Raw genomic sequence first — 22788 nt, forward strand, 5'->3', positions numbered from 1 at the left:
GTTCCAGGGGATAAGATATGAGCAGACAGACACTGCCTCCCTTCCACTTTGCAGCAAAGATGGTGGAAAAACACAGGCAGCTTCACGAGGTCTATCTGGTTCAGAGTTGCCCTGGCTACAGGCGTCATGTAGTGAGGAGACCAGCACACTTTTCCCCCCTTTCTGCATGCCTGGAGCTCCCCGGTGCCAGAGGGAGGCCTGGGTCTGATTCCCACCCTGTCAGCACCCTGGCATCGATGGTGATCTGAAATGTTACCATTTGAAGCCCACATGGCTGCTCAAAACCTGCCCCCACCCCCACCCCAGCCCACACGTTTGCTGGGCTTGCCCTCCGAGGATTAATTAATCGGATGAGTATCTTTCTGAAAAGTAGAAGAAACTGATAATGAATTTAAAGAGGGAAAAAAAATAGCCCATCATTAAGCGACCTGTTTCTTTCCCCATGATCCCAACTTGAACACTCGCGAAAAGTGTAAAAACATGCAGAATCGAGAAGCTTTTTTTAGGTGAGCGACTTTTAAGTTAATTGACTGTGATGAACAGTCAGGAGCAGCTTGCATCCTGCTTGCTTTCCAGCAGCTCTGGAGCCTGGGTCTCTGCCATAGCAGGGACAGGTGGCTGTGGGGGAGGAGGGGAGGGAGGCGGAGGACACACACAGAGAGGACACGGTGTCTTTAGTTCCTAGACCTGACTTTGATCTGGGTTGTCAAAAGGAACTTGAAAACAATGCTTAGTTGATAGATGGAGTGGGGCAGGGGGGCCTCCTTCATCTTTCATGCCCGTCAACGTTATGGGATGGGCAACTGGGGAGGGAGTCCTAGCTCTGCCTGATGGTCAGAGACAGATGGGTGCACGGGTGGAGGAGATGGCTCAGCTGCAAGCATGGGGACCCATGTTTGATTCTTAGACACCTGCCCCTCTAAAGCTCAGCCTGGCAGCATGTGATTGTACTAATCTAGTACTGGGGAGGCAGACATAGGCAGATCCCTGGGACTTGCGGGCGGGCCAGCCTTCACTGCTTGGTGGGTTCCTAGCCAATGAGAAAGCGTCTCAGAAACCAAGGTGGACAGTGCCCAAGAAAGTATATCTGAAGTTGTTCTCTGGCCTCCACACACCTGTGTACACACACACCTGTACACACACACATACACACACACACACACACACACACACACACACAGAGAGAGAGAGATCTGGTTCTTACTGTTAACACATCTGTCCCGTGTCCTCTTTCCGGAGCGTGGTATTCACCTACCTCCTAAAGCCAGGAGCGAGATGCAACCTCTCCCTCCCGCAACTCTTAGCAGGGCAGCCGGTAGCCATGGAGCCTCAGTGAAGGGGCAGGATTGCTGCACCAGAACATCCTCTTCAGAAGCATCCTCTCTGTCCCCACCCAAACTTATTCATGCATGTCATTTTTTTTGCAGGGCAAACATCCAGACCCATCATCTCTGTTTTGTTTTTGTTTTTGTTTTGAGACAGGGTCTCACTATGTAGGCTTGGACAGCCTGGAGCCCAGAGCAGTCTGCTTTTGTCTCCCAAGTGCCGAGATTAAAAGTGTATGCCACCACTCCCGTCTCATGCCTATCCTCCTCAGCAGAGTGACAGAGTTTGCCTCAAAACAGAAACTAGAAAACGAAAGCCCAAGCGCTCAACTTCTGCCGGCCCATCAACTCCAGCTGTTAAAATTAAGCCCGAAATGTCGCTGCTGAGATGTGTAAGACAGGCCTGGCTTTTAGTGAGATTTCGTGAATGGCCACCGCTTTCTAGGGGATCAGTTATGCCTGTACGTCTCATTTCAATTACTCATTTAAAACTCACCCGGCCGTACATCTATCACCACAGCCCTGGGAGTTTGTGGTTCCTATAACTTTGAAAAGCTATTGATCCCTGGGTGCGCAGAGCCGCAGCATGTCAGGCCTTTATAGCTGGGTTAACTCATTTTGCGGCTTCCTCAATGGCTGCAAGTTTACATTTTATTGCATATCTAGTATTTGGGCTGGGCTGTGATGAATGGTTCGGCTGCCTGGTTCAAAACAAGTGCAAGGCAACCGCAGAATCTAATTTGCTTCAAGAACGATGATTAGAAGGCCTTTCAAATGATAATCCAGGAACGGAAGGAGCAGCCATCAGGGTGCCCTGCCTGAGACCTATGGTTGGAACTGAGGGGACAATGTGGCCCCTTTTCTGCAGTGGCTTGTGTTTAGATCTGCCTTCATTAGGGGAACTATCTGTCTATCTTCATGGGCAGCAGTGATGCCTGCATTTCCCCTAGAGCAAAGCCAAGAGCTTGCTGTTTGGCTTTAGATCCATTCCCAGGACCAAGGATGTAACATCCGTTGGCCACCGTATGAATGGTGGTACATAGCTGTATCAGTTACTTTACCTACTGCCATGACTGAGTGCCTGACAAAAGCAATGTAAGGGTTTGGTTTTGGCTCACAATTTGAGGGGATACAGGCGATCAAGGCGGGGAAGTCAACAGTGGTAGGAACATGAGGCGGCTGGATATATTATATCCACACTCAGGAAGTAGAGATGGGGGGGGGGGAGGAAGGCGAATTATGGTGCTAGCTGCCTTCTGCTTTTCAAGCAGTCTAGGACCCCAGCCTGTGGGACGGCTCTGCCCACATCTAGGCTGGGTCTTCCCAGGTTAGCTAACCTCATCTAGAAACTTGCTCCTTGCACAACACAGGCACGTCGCAAGGTGATCTAGACCCCTTTGCAGAGGAGCTGGAGTTTAGGCAGCATTTCTAGGATGCATCACTTCTGTCCGCACTTCCTGACTTGACAAACAAGTCTGGCTGTGGTCCCTTCTGATGCTGCTTCCCTGGTCCATCTGAGGTTCATGGGGTTAGTATTATGTGGATGGTGAAGTTAGTGATGAACCAAGTCCTGGGTTCAACAGGGAGGGTCTCTCTAGTGACAGTCAGGTCAACACTTAGCATGTGTCTCTCTGAATCATCACCATCACTGTCGTCGTCGCCATCATCATCATCATCATCATCATCATCCACATTTTGAGTAGCCTTTATGTGCTATAGATACCTGAGGTGTAAAAATCCCCACCGCTGTGGATTTAAAGCCACTGACTACTCAACTGTGTGTTTACAAAATTTCTGGTCATTTAGTAGTCAGCTCCTGAAACGTTTTAAAATTTCAAGATTTATAGTTGGGGAATAAGCCCTTGATGCTCCAGGCAGGGACTTCTAGCAACAGGACAAGCCTACAAGTCGTTCGCACTTTATCATGAGCTACCTGAATCAGCAATACAGGTTTTGGTTTTGCTAGTCAGCAAGGGACAAGGACGCTAGAGAGCAAACACAATCATAGTACATCAAGCAAAGCCTTGTGATGGTGGTGGACGTAACCCTGGATACTAAAAATGCTGCGAGCCAGGAAGCCTTCTCTTTTCCCACAGAACCACACCAGACACTTGGGTAACTCCTGCAGAGAGAAATCACTTGCTTCTCTGCTTTATGGCCTCCGATATATCTTTTTATCATCCACAAAGGTCCCTTTGCCATCAGGACAGAAGAAATGCCTCTTGAGAATACTCAGAGCTCACAGAAGTGTTGCTACACTGCAAGACCACCTTCTGGGAAGACAGAACTCTAGTTGAGCGCCAGGAGAAAGGATCCTGCATTCTATGCCTTAGGGTGTTCACCGTCTTCTGTCTGTCCAAGGCCAATGCCATCAGGAGCTGGAGCTTGCAGGTCGTGCCCACAAACACATCACGGGGCTCACACGTACATGCTCTAAGCAACCCCAGCACCCTTGAGGGCAAAGCATGTTCTTCTGGTCTCTAGTGTGGGCCTAGATGCACCTCTCTGAGATTAGCTCCTACGTCAACAAGCCTAGACTTAGCTTGAAGGACTCTCTAAGCAGGTCATCTCCAGGCTTGGCCCACAGTGGGGAACTCTAGGAGAGCCACCCAGAGCACCTTCTCTGTTTTTACAGGAGTGAAAAGGCAGAGGGAAACAGCAAGAGTCCTCATGATGATTAGCAAGCTGACTTGGGAAATGCGAAGTTGCTCAGGAGTAAGAAGCTCTGCCTCATCTGACACCACAGAGCTAATACTGAGCTACCGACGTCTGCTCTTGTAAACCTGCCCTCTGCTTCTGGTTCCTGGAAGGGGTCCACATTTGCTTTTCTTCATTGAGAAGTGACCACCACCAATATCTGCTTAGACAGCAAGTCCTGTTTGCTAAAGATCAAACTGTCTTAACTAGAAACCTGCAGATTTCAGCTTCTGTAAAGTTTGCTTAGTTCCAGGAAAAAAAAATCTCCTTTGGGGTGGGGATTTAAAAGACCACCCTAAGATGATCACAAGATTACGACAATGCCTAACCTTATGAAATATATAAGGCTGGGTCTCTTTAATCAATAGCTAAAGGCTATAGCGGTACATTAATTAAAGAAAAATTTCCTGACAATTGTTCACTGGGGAAGGTTGAGAGCTCCCACCCCACCCAAACAGGAGTACTTACTGTTGGTAGCTTCCCTAGGTATCCCCTACCTCTCTTGAACATAGAGACTTTCCCCATTGCCCTGGCTAGTGACTAGGCTCAGCTTCTGCCTGGCCATACCTCCAGCCTCTGGTTTAGTCACCCTGCAGGCAGGGGTCCCCAGCGGAGCCTGGTTGCCACTAGCTTCAGCACTACAGTTTCCTGTGAATTGAAACATTCCCTCCTAGAGGAACAGGGAGGCTCATGACTCAAGAGCCAGGAAGCTCTTGAAACTCACAAGACTCATAAGACTCACAGGACCTGCCCAAATTGCAGGGCAGAGGAGACTGACCAGTTGACCTGCCTTCAAATCCTGCAGGGAACTTGTTACCCTCTGAACTATGGCCCATGCTATGGTAGGTTTTCAGAGATACTGCCACCTTTGGGTCATCCAGTTTCCTTTAAATAATTCTATTTCTCTAAGCTGGACTAAAATGGAGTCATTTCTGTGGTCCATCACTGATGTCATATCTGAGGTAGGTAAACATTTCTTCAACATGTTTCTCCAGGAAACATCCACATGATAAACAGTCAGGATTGTTGCTATATCCCTGCTGTAGTTACAGACTCAAGTCCGTCCATTAATGAGGAACATCTTTATTCAAAAGGCCCCGCCCATCTCCTTTTACCCCGTTCTTATAGCTCAGGCTTGTACAGAACAACCTCAACTTCTTCTTTCATGTCTAAGTCAAATCCACCTGGAAGACTGCTGAGGTGAGACTCACGTGTTCTAAGTACCCACAGTCCAGCCTCCTACCACCACGACACGGGGATACCTGAGGAACTTAGTCCCCACGCCCACAGCCTTGCGCAGAGGTCTCACTTACGGAAAGCCGTGTAGAACTCTCCAAGGGTCAAGGAGCCGTCGCTATTGTAGTCATCAAATTGCAGGAGATCTCCTGGTGAGCATCCACTCAGGGAACCATCCATGCCCTGCTCCTTTAGCACATACTGTGAGGTGAGAAGAGAAAGCCAGAGTTACCAGTGAGCTCAACATCATGGATGTCGCTGGAAAAAAAAATGCCCCAGGTCTAGTCAGGGTGTGAGAGTGGATGAAGTCCTGACTGAATGTGCATTGTTGACATAGCCATGTCAACAGGTCTGACCAGCCCTGTCCCAGTTAAGTTTCTGTTGCTGTGATAAAAATACCCTGGGGGAAAAAACAAAACAAAACAAAAAACCAAACTTAAAGGGAGAAGGGGGTTTTTATGGTTCTAGGGGACAGAGTGCTGTCAAGTTATAGGGCACATGGCAGTGGCAAGGAAGGTATGGTAGCAGAGCAGGATGCTGGCTGTGAGGTTACATTACCACTCAGGAAACACAGGGAGAACGGGAGATGGGGACCAGGTACTAAGACTAAACTTGCCCCCAGTGGCCCATTTCCTCCATCAAGGTTCTGACTCCTAAAGAGTCCGCGACCTTCCCAAACACCACCAGCTGGGACCACAGGTTCAGACACTTGAGCCCATGGGGGCATTTTATGTTTCAGCCACAGGGAGACACGGGCCTCCCCTGCCTTCCCTATTCTTCCAGGGCCACAAATGTCCCCCTCAGCCCGGCTTCTGATTTAGGTGCTATTGGTGGACTCTTGAGGATTCCTCTGTGATGATGGTTTAACTAACAGGACACAGAACTCCTGCCCCCATCACAGCCAGCCACACACTAAAGGTCATTTGGGTAGAAATTCCACGCACCCTCACTTGGCTGAGTACCCAGAGCCGTAGGCCGGGCAAGGAAGATGCTACAAAGGAAATCAAAAGAAAGGAAATGGTTTTATTTTATTTTGGGGTGGAGGTAGAGACATTTTTTTCTCTTTGTTTAACATTCCCAGCTTGGTCTGTTATATTAAAGGCAATTTAATGTGATAATATTAAAAAAAATGACCCTTCACCCAGCAAGTGAGAGTGTTCGATAAAAAGGAGATCAACCATGACGCCTCAGATCAATCTTCCAAAGATGGAAATTTCCCTTTGTCTATTTCTACATTGGAAATTGATTAACTTTTCATAGAACAGACGAGTTCTTCCCTCCGGCACCTCTGAGTCGGTGTCAAGGCAAGGCTCACATTAGCTAGGCTCTGCTTGGTGGATTTATGAGATGGACTTTAAATATATTAAATTTTAAAGAGGAAATCATAGTCCAATTACCACGCTTGTTAATGGCTTCAGCTGCCTCTGGCCACGTCTCTGTCAGGTTAGAGCAACAAACCCGAGAAGGTCCGTTGGGAGTCACTTGGATTTTGGTACCGGGTGTTCATGGTTGCCTCTGCCCAGGGCAGGCTGATGTCACCTGTCCCATTCTTTCTCTCAGCCTGTGGTATGAGGAATGGGCGGGGGTGCGTTCCTGCAGGTATTCCTAATGAACAAGACCTCTGGGCTTCCCCAGAGCCATTCTTATCAAATGTGGGCTCCTAGCCCTGCCTCTTGGGGTCTTAGCTAGGGCTAAGGGCTGAATACTACTGATCGTGTAGGGATGTGCTGGTGATACTATGCCATCTGTGGGCAGCAGGCCTCCTGGGATGCTTGGGTTTGCATGGCGAGTGGAATGACGTCATTGGTTACTTGATTCCCTAGGGCCTCAGATTCCTCACCTTAAAACATCTGTGAAGTGGGACAGTAGAAGTCCTGACCTTACAACAGAGGATGCTGAAGGATGAAGGGGGAATGCTGCTGCTGCTGCTGCTGCTGATCATGATGATGATGATGATGATGATGATGATGATGATGATGCCCACAGAAAGCAAGCCATGTGCCCAGTATACTGCTAAACATGTCACATGCCTTACTGCTTTAGAATCATTAACTCTCGCAATGACCCTGTGAGGTTCACAGATGAGAGATGGAGACCTAGGAGTGAGGGGCCACCCGAGTCTTACCAGCTCGGGCATACTGGCAGCAGACCCTGCCTGCAGGCTGTTGGCTTTGAAGCTCATATTCTTAGCTGCTGTCCTATGTACAACAAAAAGGCTGTATTTATCCACCATGGCAAAGGGCTTGTTCAGTGATCTGGCTATCAATGTTGATGTTGAGAAAGAGAGACAGAGACAGAGACAGAGATACAGAGAGAGAGAGAGAGAGAGACAGAGAGACAGAGAGACAGAGAGAGGGAGGGAGGGAGGAGAGAGAGAGAGAGAGAGAGAGAGAGAGAGAGAGAGAGAGAGAGACAGAGACAGAGACAGAGACAGAGACAGAGGGAGGGAGGGAGGGAGGGAGGGAGGGAGAAGAGAGAAAGCGCATGTTTGCATCTGAGTGCTGCACATGCATGTGCATATGGAAGCCTTCTTCAACTGCCCTCGGCTGTATATAGAGAGGCTGGTCCTCTCACTGAAGCCAGAGCTTGCTGTGGGATTCCACCTTTGTGACCTTTACAGGTTGATGCCACACCTGCCTGGCTTTTACACACTTCCGGGGCTTCGGCCTCTGGTCCTCACACTTGCACAGCAGATGCCTTACCTGTTGAGCCACCGCCCCAGCCTCCAGGCTACCATCTTGTTGAGGCCCATGTACCACGGAGTCCCTAAGCTGGCATCAAAGGTGAGAATGCATCTCTGTCACCTCTTCTCGGGGTGACCACTCTGTAGTCTCTGGGGTGGAGCTGTCTCCATGGACCACAATGCCTGGGAAAACTGAACCTGTTTCCTTGGTTATCTCTAGTTTGACTGGGCTCAGAACAACAGAGCCCTTCAGTCTCAGCCTAGCTTTCCTGCCACCAGGGGCCTACAGGCCTCTCTCCCTGGCTTTGGCAGTGATGTTGCCTCTTTTGTGATATAGACACTAACTACCCATGCACCTCCTTGTAGTTGGACAGAGTGCCTCTTCCCCAACCTACAGCCTTTGGGGAAGAGGCGAGCTTGGGGGTCAGATCCACCGGCATTTCTTAGAGCACTGCCTTTGCAGGGTGGACACAGGGTTCCCTACAAGCAAAACATCTGGGAAGGGGGCGGTCATTGGTATTAGGATGCCAAAAAGCATCACTGTCACTGGGCCGAGGCTTTGGGAGCCCTTAGGTTGGAGTGCCAAAGATGCTCACCACAGCAAGTACTACTCCCTTTTGATGTTCCTGCCGTTGAAAATGACTCAAAGCACCAAAGATTGGTTTTCTGAGGAAACCATCAATGGGCAGCCCCTCTGGGGCAGGTTTTACCTGCAAGCCGAGGAAGCATCAGAATTGGTTTGTAAACATAGGCTGAGGTGTCAGGTGCCAGGGAGACACGGACAGGAGTTTGTGTGTAAGACATTCTCAGAGGTGCTGACAGAAAGTCCGAGCAACCTGTGACAGAGACAGTTACGAACAACTGTCCCCACCCTGGAGCTTGAGTGTTTCTTCACCATGGTGCCACAGCTCCAATGGAATGCCACACCCACCTGAGCCAGCTCCAAGCTGCTGAGGTGGCCATTGTCATCACTATCCAAGTCCTTAAACAGTGACTCCACCAAGAGGCGCTTTTGGGAGGCGAGGTTTTGCCTGTGGGTCCCCTGTTGGAGTGGCCGTCTGCGGCTCTGAAGGGCCAGAAGGACATTTTTGAGGCGAGCATAGCCAGCCATGGTGCACATGTCACCTGGAAAGAGAAGACAGGGTTATTAGGCCAAGTGCATCCTAGGGTCTTGAAAGAATGTTCCACCCATCAATCCATTCACCTATGTCGCTTATAAGCAACTGTTGGGACATTTCCAGTGTGCAGTATGCAGTGCCACTGTCATAGAGGCCAACTGTTGGGACATTTCTAGTATGCAGTATGCAGTGCCACTGTCATAGAGGGCAACTGTTGGGACATTTGCAGTGTGCAGTATGCAGTGCCACTGTCATAGAGGCCAACTGTTGGGACATTTCCAGTGTGCAGTATACAGCGCCACTGTCATAGAGGGCAACTGTTGGGACATTTCCAGTGTGCAATATACAGCGCCACTGTCATAGAGGGCAACTGTTGGGACATTTGCAGTGTGCAGTATGCAGTGCCACTGTCATAGAGGCCAACTGTTGGGACATTTCCAGTGTGCAGTATACAGCGCCACTGCCATAGAGGGCAACTGTTGGGACATTTCTAGTATGCAGTATGCAGTGCCACTGTCATAGAGGGCAACTGTTGGGACATTTGCAGTGTGCAGTATGCAGTGCCACTGTCATAGAGGCCAACTGTTGGGACATTTCCAGTGTGCAGTATACAGCGCCACTGTCATAGAGGGCAACTGTTGGGACATTTCCAGTGTGCAGTATACAGCGCCACTGTCATAGAGGGCAACTGTTGGGACATTTCCAGTGTGCAGTATGCAGTGCCACTGTCATAGAGGCCAACTGTTGGGACATTTCCAGTGTGCAGTATACAGCGCCACTGCCATAGAGGGCAACTGTTGGGACATTTCCAGTGTGCAGTATGCAGTGCCACTGTCATAGAGGCCAACTGTTGGGACATTTCCAGTGTGTAGGATACAGTGCCACTGCCATAGAGGGCAACTGTTGGGACATTTGCAGTGTGCAGTATGCAGTGCCACTGTCATAGAGGCCAACTGTTGGGACATTTCCAGTGTGCAGTATGCAGCGCCACTGTCATAGAGGGCAACTGTTGGGACATTTCCAGTGTGCAGTATACAGCGCCACTGTCATAGAGGACAACTATTGGGACATTTGCGATGTGCAGTATACAGTGTCACTGTCATAGAGGGCAACTGTCGAGACATTTGCGATGTGCAGTATACAGTGCCACTGTCATAGAGGGTGCCCACTTGTCCGTCTGCCCACCCATGCAGCCTACTGATATTTAAGCCAGATCTCATATACTGATAGTATATGCACCAGATGGACAGAGTAGGGGGGAAATTCTTCCAGTGGGATTTGCAGCTGCTGTCCTGTGGGGCAAGGAAAGCCGGCCCCGATTCCATTCTGTCACAGTTGGCTTTTTGTCTTAATCCTATCTTAAAGGCTGCTTTTGAATCCGTGGCCTCATAGATTAGGGAGTTTTAGTTAACAGGGCTAATAATCCCTGCTTAAGGTAATTAGGTACACTCCCAGAGCCGGGTTACTTGAAAACAAACATGTGTACACAAGTCCATGACCAAGAAACAAAAGGAAGCGTTAGGAGATTAAACCGGAGCCCACAGCCCATTACTCTTAGGCCTTTTATCACGGCTGTGCTTGCTGAATGCATCAGCATTGCACGGTTCTTTGGCAAATGAGCCCTGTGATGCACAGTGACATGACATAGTTTATCTTGCTGGTGATGGGGCCACCGTACAGGGCGCAGCCAGTAAACCGGGGCTGCAAGGATGTCACAGAGCAGTGATCCTCCAGCTCTGCTTCACCCGCCCCCCCCTTCCCCGCAGGGAACAGGGGTAGGGGGGAGACACCAAACACTTCCTCAGCCTGGCCTTGTTGAGCCTGGGAGTACTAGTGTCGGCTCCCCTACCCTCCATTTTACAGTGGGTGCTGGGTATGGAGTGTCTGGGGTCAGGGCCTCGTCCCTTGAGTTAACCTCTCAGGGCTGGATAGTGAACAGGCTTAAGTTTGGGGACCACTGGCTTTGTGAGTCTCAGTTCTACTGCTTCCAGGTTGTGTAGCCTCGAACAAGGCACCTCAGTGATTTTTTATCTGAGAAATGGGGTAACAGTGCATCCTACATGGGTCTGTTATGAGGGTTAATGCACATAGCCACACACAGCTTTACTCTGAGCCAGTGCTCAGTGACTGGTAGCCGCTTTCCCACTTTCAGTTGTTAAGACCATGACGGGGCGAGTGCAGAGCCATATGAGGAGCTTTTTCTTTCTCCTGCCCTTCGTCTCTCATCGGAGAAGGCCAGATGGACCAAATACGTTTCCTTGCACTTGTTTGTGTTTCTAGATTTCCTTCCAATTTGGGGTCAATTGATTCTTGTCAGAAACAAATGCCCATTACTATTTCCTTTGTGTGTTTATTTAGAAGGAAAAAAAATCAATTGTGTGTTCAATATAATAAAATCTATTCGCTCCCTGGGAGTCGCCAAGCTTTGGCAGAAAGACTGTCTCCCATCCCCCACCGGCTCATATCCCTCTCTTGCCTGGTGATCTGTTCCTAAGAGTGCCCAGGACCCGTAAGCTGATGTACCCCAGTTTTCAACCTACATGGCTGTGGATTATTGAGCATGGCCTGCGTGGCCTGGGCTCACAACAAAGCCAATATGGCTAGGAAAAATGTGTTTGGCGGCTGGATTTTTTTCTTCTCTGAAAAGTATAGCATGGTCTTGCAAGTCTGGTGCTTGCACACAGAGCAAAAATAAGGATGTGAGAGGGAGAGCGGAGGGGTGGCTGTTGGGGTGGGTGCTGGCAGAAATAGTCGTTCATGTGGAGGCTGCGCATAAACTGGAGGGACTTGGATTTCCCCAGGGACAGGCACCTGCACCAGATGCTGGGAAGCTGGTGTCTACAGTGACCAAAATGGTATGAATAGAAGGCCTCCCTCAGACATGCTAGTCGGCGATGAACATCCTAAGAAGTTGGGACGTCAGGGCCACCTGAAGGTTACACCAGGCAGGTCAGATGGGGAGTGAGGTCTTAGGCTTGCTGGTCCCCTAACCCCTCCCACAGCTTCTTGGAGCTGCCTGTTGCACTGTGTGAGAGTCTATGGCTAGACAACCTCCACCATGGCAGCTGGGAGACCATGAGGGGGTTCTGCTGAGGTGGAGCTGCGGGGCTGTGGTAACTTAGCCTCTGCTCTCCTATCAAATCTTGAAAGTCTTCAGGCTGTGGATACAACTTAACTGCTAGAGTGCTTGCCTAGCATGCAAGAAGCCTTGGGTTCAATTCCCAGCACTGCATAAAACTGGGAGTTGTAGTACACACCTGCTAAGCTGGAAATCCTGAGGTGGAGGCAAGAGGGTCAGAAGTTCAAGGGCATCCTCAGCTACAGAGCAAGTTTGAGGCTAGCCTGAGTTATACGAGACAATGTCTCAAAAAACTTTTTTCATACAAATTTTCTGAGCACCCAGAGGCTTTGATCTTATGTCTAGAAGTTGAGCCGGAGGCCCAGGTGAGTGCCGAGTCTCCAGGCCACATTGCTCCCATCTGTGCAGCAGGATGTATTGGCATTCTATGCGGTCATGCTAAGGCTTTAAAGGGTGTCTTAAGGAGTAGGAGATCAGCTTTGGGGCAGGGGAGGGAGGCTGAGCAGAGGTTAGACCTCCAGTGTGATATGGCAAGAGCTATGGATGGAGGCAGAGGAGGGAGAGACATGGTGTACAGGACATCTAGAGCATCTGGAGGCCAGTGGAGCCAGAGAGTCACTCACAGGCCTGTGGAGGACACCAAGGCAGGAGAGCGTGGCTGGTCCATCTCAGAAGGACAGAGAGGCCATAGGCTAGTGTGAGAGTGAGGTCAGGATCCAGGCACAGCAACCTGATCTTCCAAACTCGTGTCCTTTCTTTTCTTTCCTGAGGATTTGTCTCCCTGTCAGTCCTCTGCAGTGCTGGGGACCAAACCCAGGGCCTTGTCAGCACTAGGCAGATATTGTACTATTGGCTTACAGCTCAGCTCTCTGGCAGGGAGTCTAAGATAGCTTTTCATCTGTAGAGCAGCCATGCTTCAAATGAGTGGCTTGGAGAACTCCATCTAAAAGAAAATCAAGTCATCTGCCTAGAGTCCTGCCCCCCCCCCCCCAACCCTACACACTGAGGACATAGCAAAGAAAGCCCCAGGTGTCAGGAGTTATGCACCTACAGAGGCAGTCCCTTTACCCTCTCTTCCTGGGGACACACTTGATGCTTCTCCTACACACAAGCCTTCCTGGTAGCTCTGCACCACCATTTCACACTACCTCCCAGCCTTCCAGTTCAGTCTGAGGGTGAGCTTTCCTCCCTGCGACATGTTTGAGCCCAGGATGGCTGTCTTCTCAGGAGAGTTCGCTGGGTTTGGTGTGTACTCCACACTGCCCCCTTTGATGGAGACAGACAGGAGTGTCTCGGCCACACAGGACACTGCACATGTTTGCATCTGCCAGACTAGTCTACCCGAGGCCCCAAAATCCTGTTTCCAGTTCTAAACTATTTAGTTTATCATGTGCCGACCTGATTACCATCCCTGGGACCCGTGCAAAGGGACAACCCCAATGTTGTCCCCTGTCTTCCACGTGATAAAAGAATGATGTGCCAGTCAAAGAGGTAAGCAGGTCAGTACATGGGGTGGGTGGTAGTCACAGCCCTCAGGAGTCAGAAGCAGGAGGATCACCACAAGTTTGAGGCTAGCCTCAGTTATATGGTTTCTGGCCAGCCAGGGATGTAAAGTGAGACATTCAAAGAGTAAAAACCAGAACAGAACAAGATAAATAAAATCAGTCCTCTATATTCATCTGCTGTGTGCATCTCATGTCAACATAGTTGGCCAGAGTCAGCCTCTGCCTAGGGTTCAGGAACGGAGGGCATGTGACATCCCTGGACCAGGGTAGGGTCCAGTGTTAGCCTGGGCTTCAGCACACTTGGGTTCTTGGAGGGGAAGTTTCCTGGAGGGTGTGTGCTAGAGGTTTGGGAACTTGTTATACACCCCTCTCTGGTCCACTGCCAAGGTTTCTTGGGCCAGCCTGGGGCAAGGGGAATTTATAACATAAGTGTTACAGGTTGTTGAACTTGGCCTGTGTGATGCTTCGTCTTCGTTGTCAAACTGACAGGGTTTAGAATTACTGAGGACAGAAACTTCTGGGGATGCAGGTCAGGGTGTTTCCATAGAGGTTGAATGCCGAATAGGGGCAGTACCATCCCGTGAGCTGGGGCCTCAGTACAAAGGACAACAGGAGGAAGCCAGCTGAGTTCCTTAAGTCACCTGCCTCTGCAATGTGGGTGCAATGTGTGTCCGTCCCCATGCCTTCTCCACCATGACAGTGTACCTTCAAACTGTGAGTCTCAATCAGAAGGCAGATTTGTCCTTCCTTAAGTCGATTTTGTCTCAGCAATGAGAAAAGTAGCTAATATAACCAACACCAACCCCTCTAATGAGCACTGCCTCAGGAGCCTGAGGACCACCTAAGCTTGACGGGGTGGGAGGCCCTAGGCACTTTAACAGCTTCTAGCATTGTGACCTAACAGGAACCATGAAGGGACTTTGCTAGTACAGGCCTGAGATGTCCTTTTAATGACACTGGCAGGTTGCCCCCCCCCCCTAGTGAGGAGGGATGTAGCTCATTCATTTTTGTCTCCTTTACTGAGATAACTGCCAACTCTATGCATATGGACTCACGGAATGAGGAAGCCATCTTGGATCCCCCGCCCACCCATCTACCCACACAGATAGTTCTTCAACCCCGGGGGCCATTTCCACTCTGGGACCTTTCAGTGCCTGACTGGCTGTCAGAAGGTACTCATGCCACTTTTTGGCTGGCCTAGGGTCTCCCATACAGCAGAAGTTGTCCAGTTAGTGCCAGGATCCTCCTGCATCCAGACCAGGCTTTCTTTGGCAGATAAAATATTGATCAGCGTACCGAGGAGCCCAGAGTGTGTCCCTATTTCCCCGTCAGAAGTTGGTAATGAACTGCATTTATCAAGCCCGTTCTCCATGAGAAAGGTCAGTTGCAGATCTGGCTAAGTTGTCATGACACCTCATTAATCTGGCTCCCTCAATAATTGTCCCTCTTTGAAGATTCTAAAGTGTTCCCATTCCGGCCTCACTCCCTCCACGCTGAGGGAGAAGATCATAGCAGGAGCGCAGCCTGAGCCGCATTTAATATTTTGAGCGGAGGGGGACAGGAAGCAGGAGTTGCCTCCAGAATTAAGTGTCCGTCAAAGGGATACTTGCTGTTGCAAAACAAAGGGAAGCAGGGGGAGGAACTGTGAATATCCCATCAGCCACTTGGCCTCTGCCAGACCGTGCCTCAAAGGAACTGTCGTCATTCTCTGGCAGGTGATGTTCCATTCCTGGGTGTGGGTGGGGTGGGAGGACTCCAGAGGGTCAACGGGAGGACAACATGGTACAAAGCGGGTGAGACAGATAGGCAGTGAGAAGCCCACAGTCTAAGAGTGCATGCATGGACGTGGTGAGGAGCGTGTGTGTATGTGTGTGCGTGCATACGTGCACTCGGGTGATGCTGCCTCCTCCTTCCTCACTGAGGCTATTTTCTCCCCAGGCCCTTAGCCCTCTCCCACCGCCTTCCATATTCTGCTCCATATGACCAGGCATCTTCCTTGCTGCCTCACTCCTCCCTCATCAACCCTTCTCCACCCTTCCCTTCTGTACTTATACCTTAACCTCCCACCCTCCATCCCCCAGCCCCGCCCCCCCCCCCCCCGCTCCCTCACCTCTACCCCCACCTCCCCAGCCTCCTAGCCCCCTAACCCCGGCTAACTAGCGGGCACCTCATTAGTTCCCTGTTGGCCTGGGTTTGCAGGTGCAAGCCCAGCCTCTGGCCTAGCACCTGGAAGTTAGGTATTTAAACATCTATTAACTTCACAATTCTGTGGAGAAGGGAGGCAGAGGGATTCGGATACGGGTGATGGAACTGATCTTCCATAGTGTCACACTCCCCTGCAGTGTGGGCGCAGGGGATAACTCCTGAGTATGGGGCATGTGGCTTTGTTCGTGGACAGTCAGACTTTCCTAGAGTTGCCAGGGTCTATGGGCCTTATCTCACCCGGGGGACACCCCAAAGCCTTCACAAGATGGCTACCTTGGGAGTGGGGTCAGGGTGGCCAGCCACAGGGAGCTTGGGAACTAGATTATATAGAAGGGTCTCTTCTGTTGGGCACAAGGTAGCTCCCTGAAAAAGGGCCTGAGAGAGGAAGCAGATGAAAAGTTCTTCTCTCTTCTATCCAGGGTTACCCTGGCTAGACCTTTAAGGATGGCCCGAGGGTGCATTCAGCTATGGATAGCATTAGGAAAGGCCCCCTCACTTGCCTGGCCTCTGCCCAGTAAATGCGCAGAAAAGTAGCCCAGAGACCCTCTGGGCCTGGGAAGAGCTTTATACACAGACAGATTGTGAGGTTGCAGTGGTTTTGGGGAACCCCAAGGTAGCTATGAAGACCCCATTCCTGATGGGCTCCAGCTGGAGACAGCTCCCTTTGTCCGTCTTGTCCCTCACTGGTCAGCCCTAGATTCAGGCGACCTTTACCACTGTTCTGGAGAGATGACACAGGAATTAGCTTGTCCAACATCATACTACAATAGATTTTCTTTCACAAATGACTGTGTGTGTGTGTGTGTGTGTGTGTGTGTGTGTGTGCGCGCGCGCGCTAAGGGGAAGGTGATGTAGGCTGAAAGTGAACCATCCTTCATAGCCTCTGTTTGGAAGGCCGTGGAGCCCTTAGGCGGTGGTGCCTCAGTGGAGGAAATGGCCCACTGGGAATGGGCCTTCAGATTAGGCGACTTCCTGTCTACTCCCTGCTGCTTTGTGTTCTTGCCAAGACAGGCTGTACCTTCAAACTGTGACCAAAATTAACCCTTTTCTCCCTTAAGTCACTTCTTGTTAGGTATCTTGTCACAGCAGGGAGGAACATAAATAAATGGCTGGGGAAGGCTGTGGTAGTGCTGGTGCGCTATGCTCAAGGAGCCACTGGGAATTATAGACCACTTTCCAGAGCAGTATATAGACCATTGGTCCATGCGCTGAGGTACAGCCATCTTTAATCTGACAGGGTGGTCTGTACCTAGAGCTTAGAGCCTCAGAATTGCACGTGGCAGCACCCCCAGAGAGGGCTTGAGAGACAAGATAGGACTTCATCCCTATGCCTGGCCTTCAGTTTGCTCATAGGCAGTCTCTTCTCTCTTCAGAATAGCTGCCCTGGCTCCCACATCCGCCTGACTACCTCATTTTGCCCTGACAATTCTGTGATCTTTACCACCAAAGCAGAAATTTTGTGTAAGCGTCTGGCGCCAACGTTCCCACCCAAGTGGTTGTGTTATCCCAGCCTCGGTTGCCATGTGTCATTCTGAGGTCTATTTTGAAACTGCTAAGCTGTGCAAAGAGCAAGAAGCATTTTGCTCCCAGATCTAATTCATGAGGCACTGCGACTTTGCTGGAATTTAGCTTAAGAGGAACAGATGTTTCACTTGATGTAAATTCGTGAGCATTAACAATCTTTTAGCTGCCATTTCTGGGAAAATTCAATTAACAATAAATGCCACAACCAATGGGCTTATCTTTTGGATACATTTTCGCTAACGCGATGTAGTTCCTTGGATAGTGTTGACAGAGCCACAAAATCCTGAGAATTCTTGAGAATAGTCAAACACACAGCCTCCTTACAGTTCCCCAAACCTACATAGACAAACGCTCCCATAGTCACGCCACCTGGTGACCCGAAGCTGGCTCCTGGGGTAGCTAAATGGACCAGTTACTATGGCCTCAACTCAAGCATACTATGGAGGTGTCTGTGCTTGTCTGTGGCTAATCTGAAGCCACTTAGGGCCCAGCCTTATTTCATAATCTGTGCCTTAGTCCTCCCACCTGCAGCAAGTGAGTCAGCCTGGCTGGCTCCCAAGAGAGAGCCTGGAAAGAACATCCAAAGTGGGGAATTCCGGCTACATACATGTGGAGTGTAGCTGCCCCTAACTAGGGGGTTGGGAGAAAGGAGGAGGGAGGGAGAGAGAGAGAGAAAGAGAGAGAGAGAGAGAGAGAGAGAGAGACAGAGAGAGAGAGAGAGAGAGAGACAGAGACAGAGACAGAGACAGAGACAGAGACAGAGACAGAGAGACAAACAGAGAGATAGACAGAGAGAGGCAGAGAAAGAGAAAGACAGGGACAGAGACAGAGAGACAAACAGACAGACAGACAGAGAAAGAGAAAGACGGAGAAAGAAAAAGACAGAGACAGAGAGGGAAAGAGACAGAGACAGACAGAGAGACAGAGAGAGACCGAGAGAGAACGAGAACTAACCAATCTCCGAACATCAGGTCCCCACTCCTCCGTGTATCGGGCATGTGCTGGTCCCTCCACCTAGGTGTAGGGTCAGGAGAGCATGGCTGTCGGATGGGCTTTATCTTGTACTGTGGGTCTGCCAGCTGTCACAGACATGGCTAGATTTGTAGCTGAAAGGGTTGGTTCTTTCAAAGGTCACCTACTGGCATTTGGCAGGGCCGTAACTTGGGCCAGGTGTTTGGCAGGCTGTGCTCTGACAGCCAGCAGTGGCTAAGGAGAACTGAATGGTGGCCTCTTCTTAGATGTGGCAGGGACCTCCAGCATGCAGCTGCTCATCTTCCCAGAACTCAGTGGGGAGTGGCATCAGGCTAGAAGCTGTCCTTGGCTAGTTTCCACTGGTCTTTCCCTGGGGTATCTGCATTTGTCATCTTAGTTGATGGTGAACTTTCTAGGTTGAAGGCACAAAGCCTATTTGGGGACCACAAACAGAATCTGCATACCTCGGGATCTGCAAGGCCTTTAGTGCATGAGCGCCTGCGATACACACACACACGCACATGCACACGCACATGCACACACACACAGATACAAGCAGATCGCACACTCGAATCCCCAAACTCACTGGACTGGGACTGGTCCAGCCTATGCCAACACCTCACATGGACAAAATGTCTCAAGCTTTACCCCAGAACCTGGTGATTTAACTAAACAAAACCTATCCAGACCTTTGTTTAGGTAAGTGGGACATTTGTTCGTGAATGCAGGGTTCAGCTGATGTTGCCACACAATCTGCTACTTGACGTTTACAACCCTCACTTTCATCCCTATTAAAGAAAGTGGAATTGGCTAGATTCCTGGGAAAGGGATCACTTTACACTTTTTATGGCTGACTGGAACATCCATCAGGTGGCCACAGAGTGAAAGAATAATGTTTGGTGATTTGAATAAACACTAAAACCCTCTTGGCATTAAGAACCTTCCTTTTTACTGTTGTGTTAGTTGAACCGCCGCTCCTGTTGTCCACCCTGAGAGATTGCAGGTTCCTTTTGGGATGTGGGACTAGCTCTTCATAGACTCGGGGAGGGGGTTGTTCTCACTGGTCTGTCCAGTAGCCCAGCTACTGGCCACTCCCTACCCTCGCCCCTCATTTGCATCCGGAAGCAGCAGGAGAGCTGGGACCAGGGCACAGCTGGACGGGGAAGTTGGACATGTACCAAAGGGAAGAGTTCCACTGTTGGGGTGGGGATATCTCAGCTTCCCACGAGTCCACCATAGTGAAAAGGCTCCCTCTTGGCACTTTAAGCTGCCATGGTTTTTGAGGAGTGAGCAGATTGACTCGTAGTGTATGTTGCCAGGAACACAGCAGAGTCTGGGGGCTGTCCCTACCTCGGGTGGCGGCTGAGATGAGGGCCTACCGGGCCCGAGCTTCAGCAGCCAGGCAGAGCACTTTATTCTCATGTGAGTTCAAGGACATGCCAGCAGTGTCTGCGGTGTTCTTAACCAAGGCTCTCCGGGGGAGGACAGTGTACAGTTTCAGGGGTGCCTTCTATTATTACAATGGTGCGGGAGAGGCAGGCTTCATGACATGTAGTGGCCAGGGTCAAGGTGGCTTCACTCTGCTCAATAAGCCTTTCCTGGCCAGGGATCTCATTTGAGGCTTTGAGTATGCTAGGCATGGAAGTAAATGATTGGCCGAGTGAGAAGATGGAACGGGCCAGAGTGCCAGTTGGTGTCTCACTGCTTGGCACTGCCTGAGGGACTGTCTCAGAGTTTCTTGCTTTGACACACTAATTGCCAGCCTCTCGGTTGAGCCAAAAAGCCACTAGATTTTAAGGGCTGCAGGAAGCGTCTCTTCCTCTTGGTATGAGGGGCATGTCTTGATGCCAAGGAGGAGCTGCCCTCAACATATCCCTGCTCTGGGCACCTCGCCTGTAGAAGCTCCACAGAGCTGGGAACACTGCCTCCCGATGGTCTTTAGAGGCCAGTTTTGCCCAGGTGCCCCAGAAAACAGCATTTCAGACAGCAAGCTGAACAGGTTTAGACTTGATAGGATTTGGGGATTTCCTGGGGTTTCAAAGCTTGCTCTTTGCCTTTCTGTGTTGGGAGGTTGGTAGTAAATCCCAGGTCAAAACCAAACAAAGCTACCCAGGAGCTCTGAGCCAGATCAGTGGCGTTGCAGTCAGAGCATGGGCATGTGCGTAGGATGGAGGGGGGGGGCCTTCCCTCCTTCAGTTTGCCACTGGGCACTGTTCATACTGGAAACTTCCAGGATCCAGGTGGGACATTCGGGGTTTTCTCAACGTGAAGGTTCTGAGCGGCGGGGGTGAGGGTGGGGTGGGGAGCCAAGGGTGGGGCGAGGAGGGTGGGGGGCATGGACCCGCTTCAGGCTTGGCACCCAAGAAGAGGGCCTGGGAAATGAGGAGTGAGTGGTCCATGAGAGAACTGGGCAGCGTGGATGGGAAAGGACCCTGGATGCTCTCCTCCCAGTGCCCACAAAGCCATCTCCCGACCTGCTGAGTTATTCCAGACACATCCCTGCCCAGCTGCATGGTGTTTGTGGTATGCGCTTCTGAAACACCACGAACGCGGCAGTGGGATGGGAGCCTGAGGATGGGCTGGCTCTTACTACATTCCCACACCAAGAAATCCCTTTGGCCCTCTCTGCCTTCCATATTCATAAGTTCTCCGAGCCCCAGCACAGCTTCCTCGCTGTCTTCATCCAGCACAGAAATGGATTCCCAGGCTTTGAAAGGGTTCAGGGCCCAAGGAGATGATGGGGGGTGGTGAGAGGGCTGTGTCTGGATTCCCAGAGGAAGAAACAGGAACACCCCTGGAAACGTGCAAGGACCCGAGACGTGAGACCAGCAGTACACAGCCCGAGGCTTTTCATGTCTAAAAGCCCAGGCAAGGACCCTGCCTACCTGTGCCCTGTGTATAGTGCAGCCCACCTGTACCATGAATGTGTACACATTGCCTCAGGACAGGTTTGCCCACGTTCTTTGGAATCAGACTTTTAGAATGTAGTTATACAAAAAATAGCTCACAAAGTTTTGATGCAGAAATACACTGTGCTACCCCACCACCTCCCTGTGTGTGTGTGTGTGTGTGTGTGTGTGTGTGTGTGTGAGATTGCATGTCAGGGATTTCTCAGAAATCCCATCTGCTAATGCTAATGACCCCTAACAAAACCAGGAGCTATCAGTGAAAAAGCCAGTCACTCCCCGACCTTGAGTTTTGTTTTCCTCATGAACAGTGTTCTGAGGAGAATAATGCCCTGTTGGGAGTTTCAGAAGGAAGGTGTGATGCCTTCACTTCTCCTGTAAGGCCTGCAGCACACAGCTCGAGGGTAAGTGCAGAGAGGCAGTGGGAAGCACCTCGCACTCACAGGGTTTGATTTACACTCTTGCTAGTGGTTGGTAGGCATTCTCTCTCTCTCTCTCTCTCTCTCTCTCTCTCTCTCTCTCTCTCTCTCTCTCTCTGTTTCTCACACACAGAGCTGTGGATTGGGTATGCATTCCAGGGACAGTGGCCCTATGCCAGCAGCTCAGCCATAGCCCGTCTCTCTCCTGGTTTGCCTCCCAGCCAGCCCACCACAGTTTGCAGGCCGCAGACCTCAAGAGCAGAGGTGTGGGTTTGGAAGTGATTTAGTCGGCTCCATATTCATTACGATTAGGAAAGAGACCCAGAATAAGAAAGAGGCTCAGTCTGAGGGCCAAGGCCCTGGTGATACATCAGGCTACTGCTGCCTGGCATTTGGTGTGGCACATTATTGGGAGCATTTTCTGTTCCAGCAACACCTCCTTCCCCTTCTAATTTCAGCCATTCAGCTTTTGCAAAGAAACCTCTGGAGATGAAAATAAAGTTGGGGGATTGAGACTAAAGGTGGGGGTGGGCAGGCTTCTTTCCAGCAAACCTTATTGTTGGGAACACACCAGAACATGCCGCCATTTCCTGTCAGAGCCTTGGCTTAGAGATTCAGGAGTCTGGGTTCAGCCTCATCTGGAGCCCAGAAGACCAAAGTCTACAGTGATGGGCTTGCCAATCCTTTAACTGAGAAGAGTTATCTGTAGCCAGTTCCCAGGACAAGTGTCCCTTTGAGGAAATAGCCACACTCACTGAGGGCACTTCCATATGAAGCCGACCCTGACCCATGGGCAGGGCCTCCTAGGATAAGTGATGGTTTTTTAGAGTGATGGGGGAGAAAATCTGGAAATACCCAAGTTGCAGAATGCTTCCGGGGCCTTCAGACGTGGATAGCAGAGAACAGGTAGACCCCAGCTTGAGCCAAGAGGCCCCAGTGCCCCACGCCTGACCTCTGGGCATTGGTTTATGCAGTCTCTAGGCATTGCCTAAAGCAGAGGGAGGACGGAGAGGGCCATCTCTATTTTCACTCTGCTTTATCTTTTCAATTCAAAATCTCCTCTTCCTTTGGGTGCAGGGTCTAGAAATGGTCCAACTTTAATCCCAGCACTCGGGAGGC

At 50.5% G+C, this 22788-nt stretch overlaps 1 protein-coding gene across 3 annotated transcripts in view; it reads right to left on the reverse strand.

Moving 5' to 3' along the window:
* The window catches only part of FSTL4 (follistatin like 4), a 409848-nt gene that overhangs the window by 108775 nt on the left and 278285 nt on the right, over nt 1–22788 (reverse strand). For all 3 annotated transcript variants that reach the window (XM_084762862.1, XM_084762861.1, XM_084762863.1), the window contains 2 exons: nt 8873–9066; nt 5336–5459 (listed from right to left, as the gene is read on the reverse strand). In XM_084762862.1, coding sequence (XP_084618988.1) covers nt 5336–5459; nt 8873–9066 — 318 coding nt within the window. The remainder of the gene's footprint in view (nt 1–5335; nt 5460–8872; nt 9067–22788) is intronic.

Source organism: Acomys minous (assembly GCF_964271855.1).
Source record: "Acomys minous genome assembly, chromosome: 16".
Classification (NCBI taxonomy): Eukaryota; Metazoa; Chordata; class Mammalia; order Rodentia; family Muridae; genus Acomys; species Acomys minous.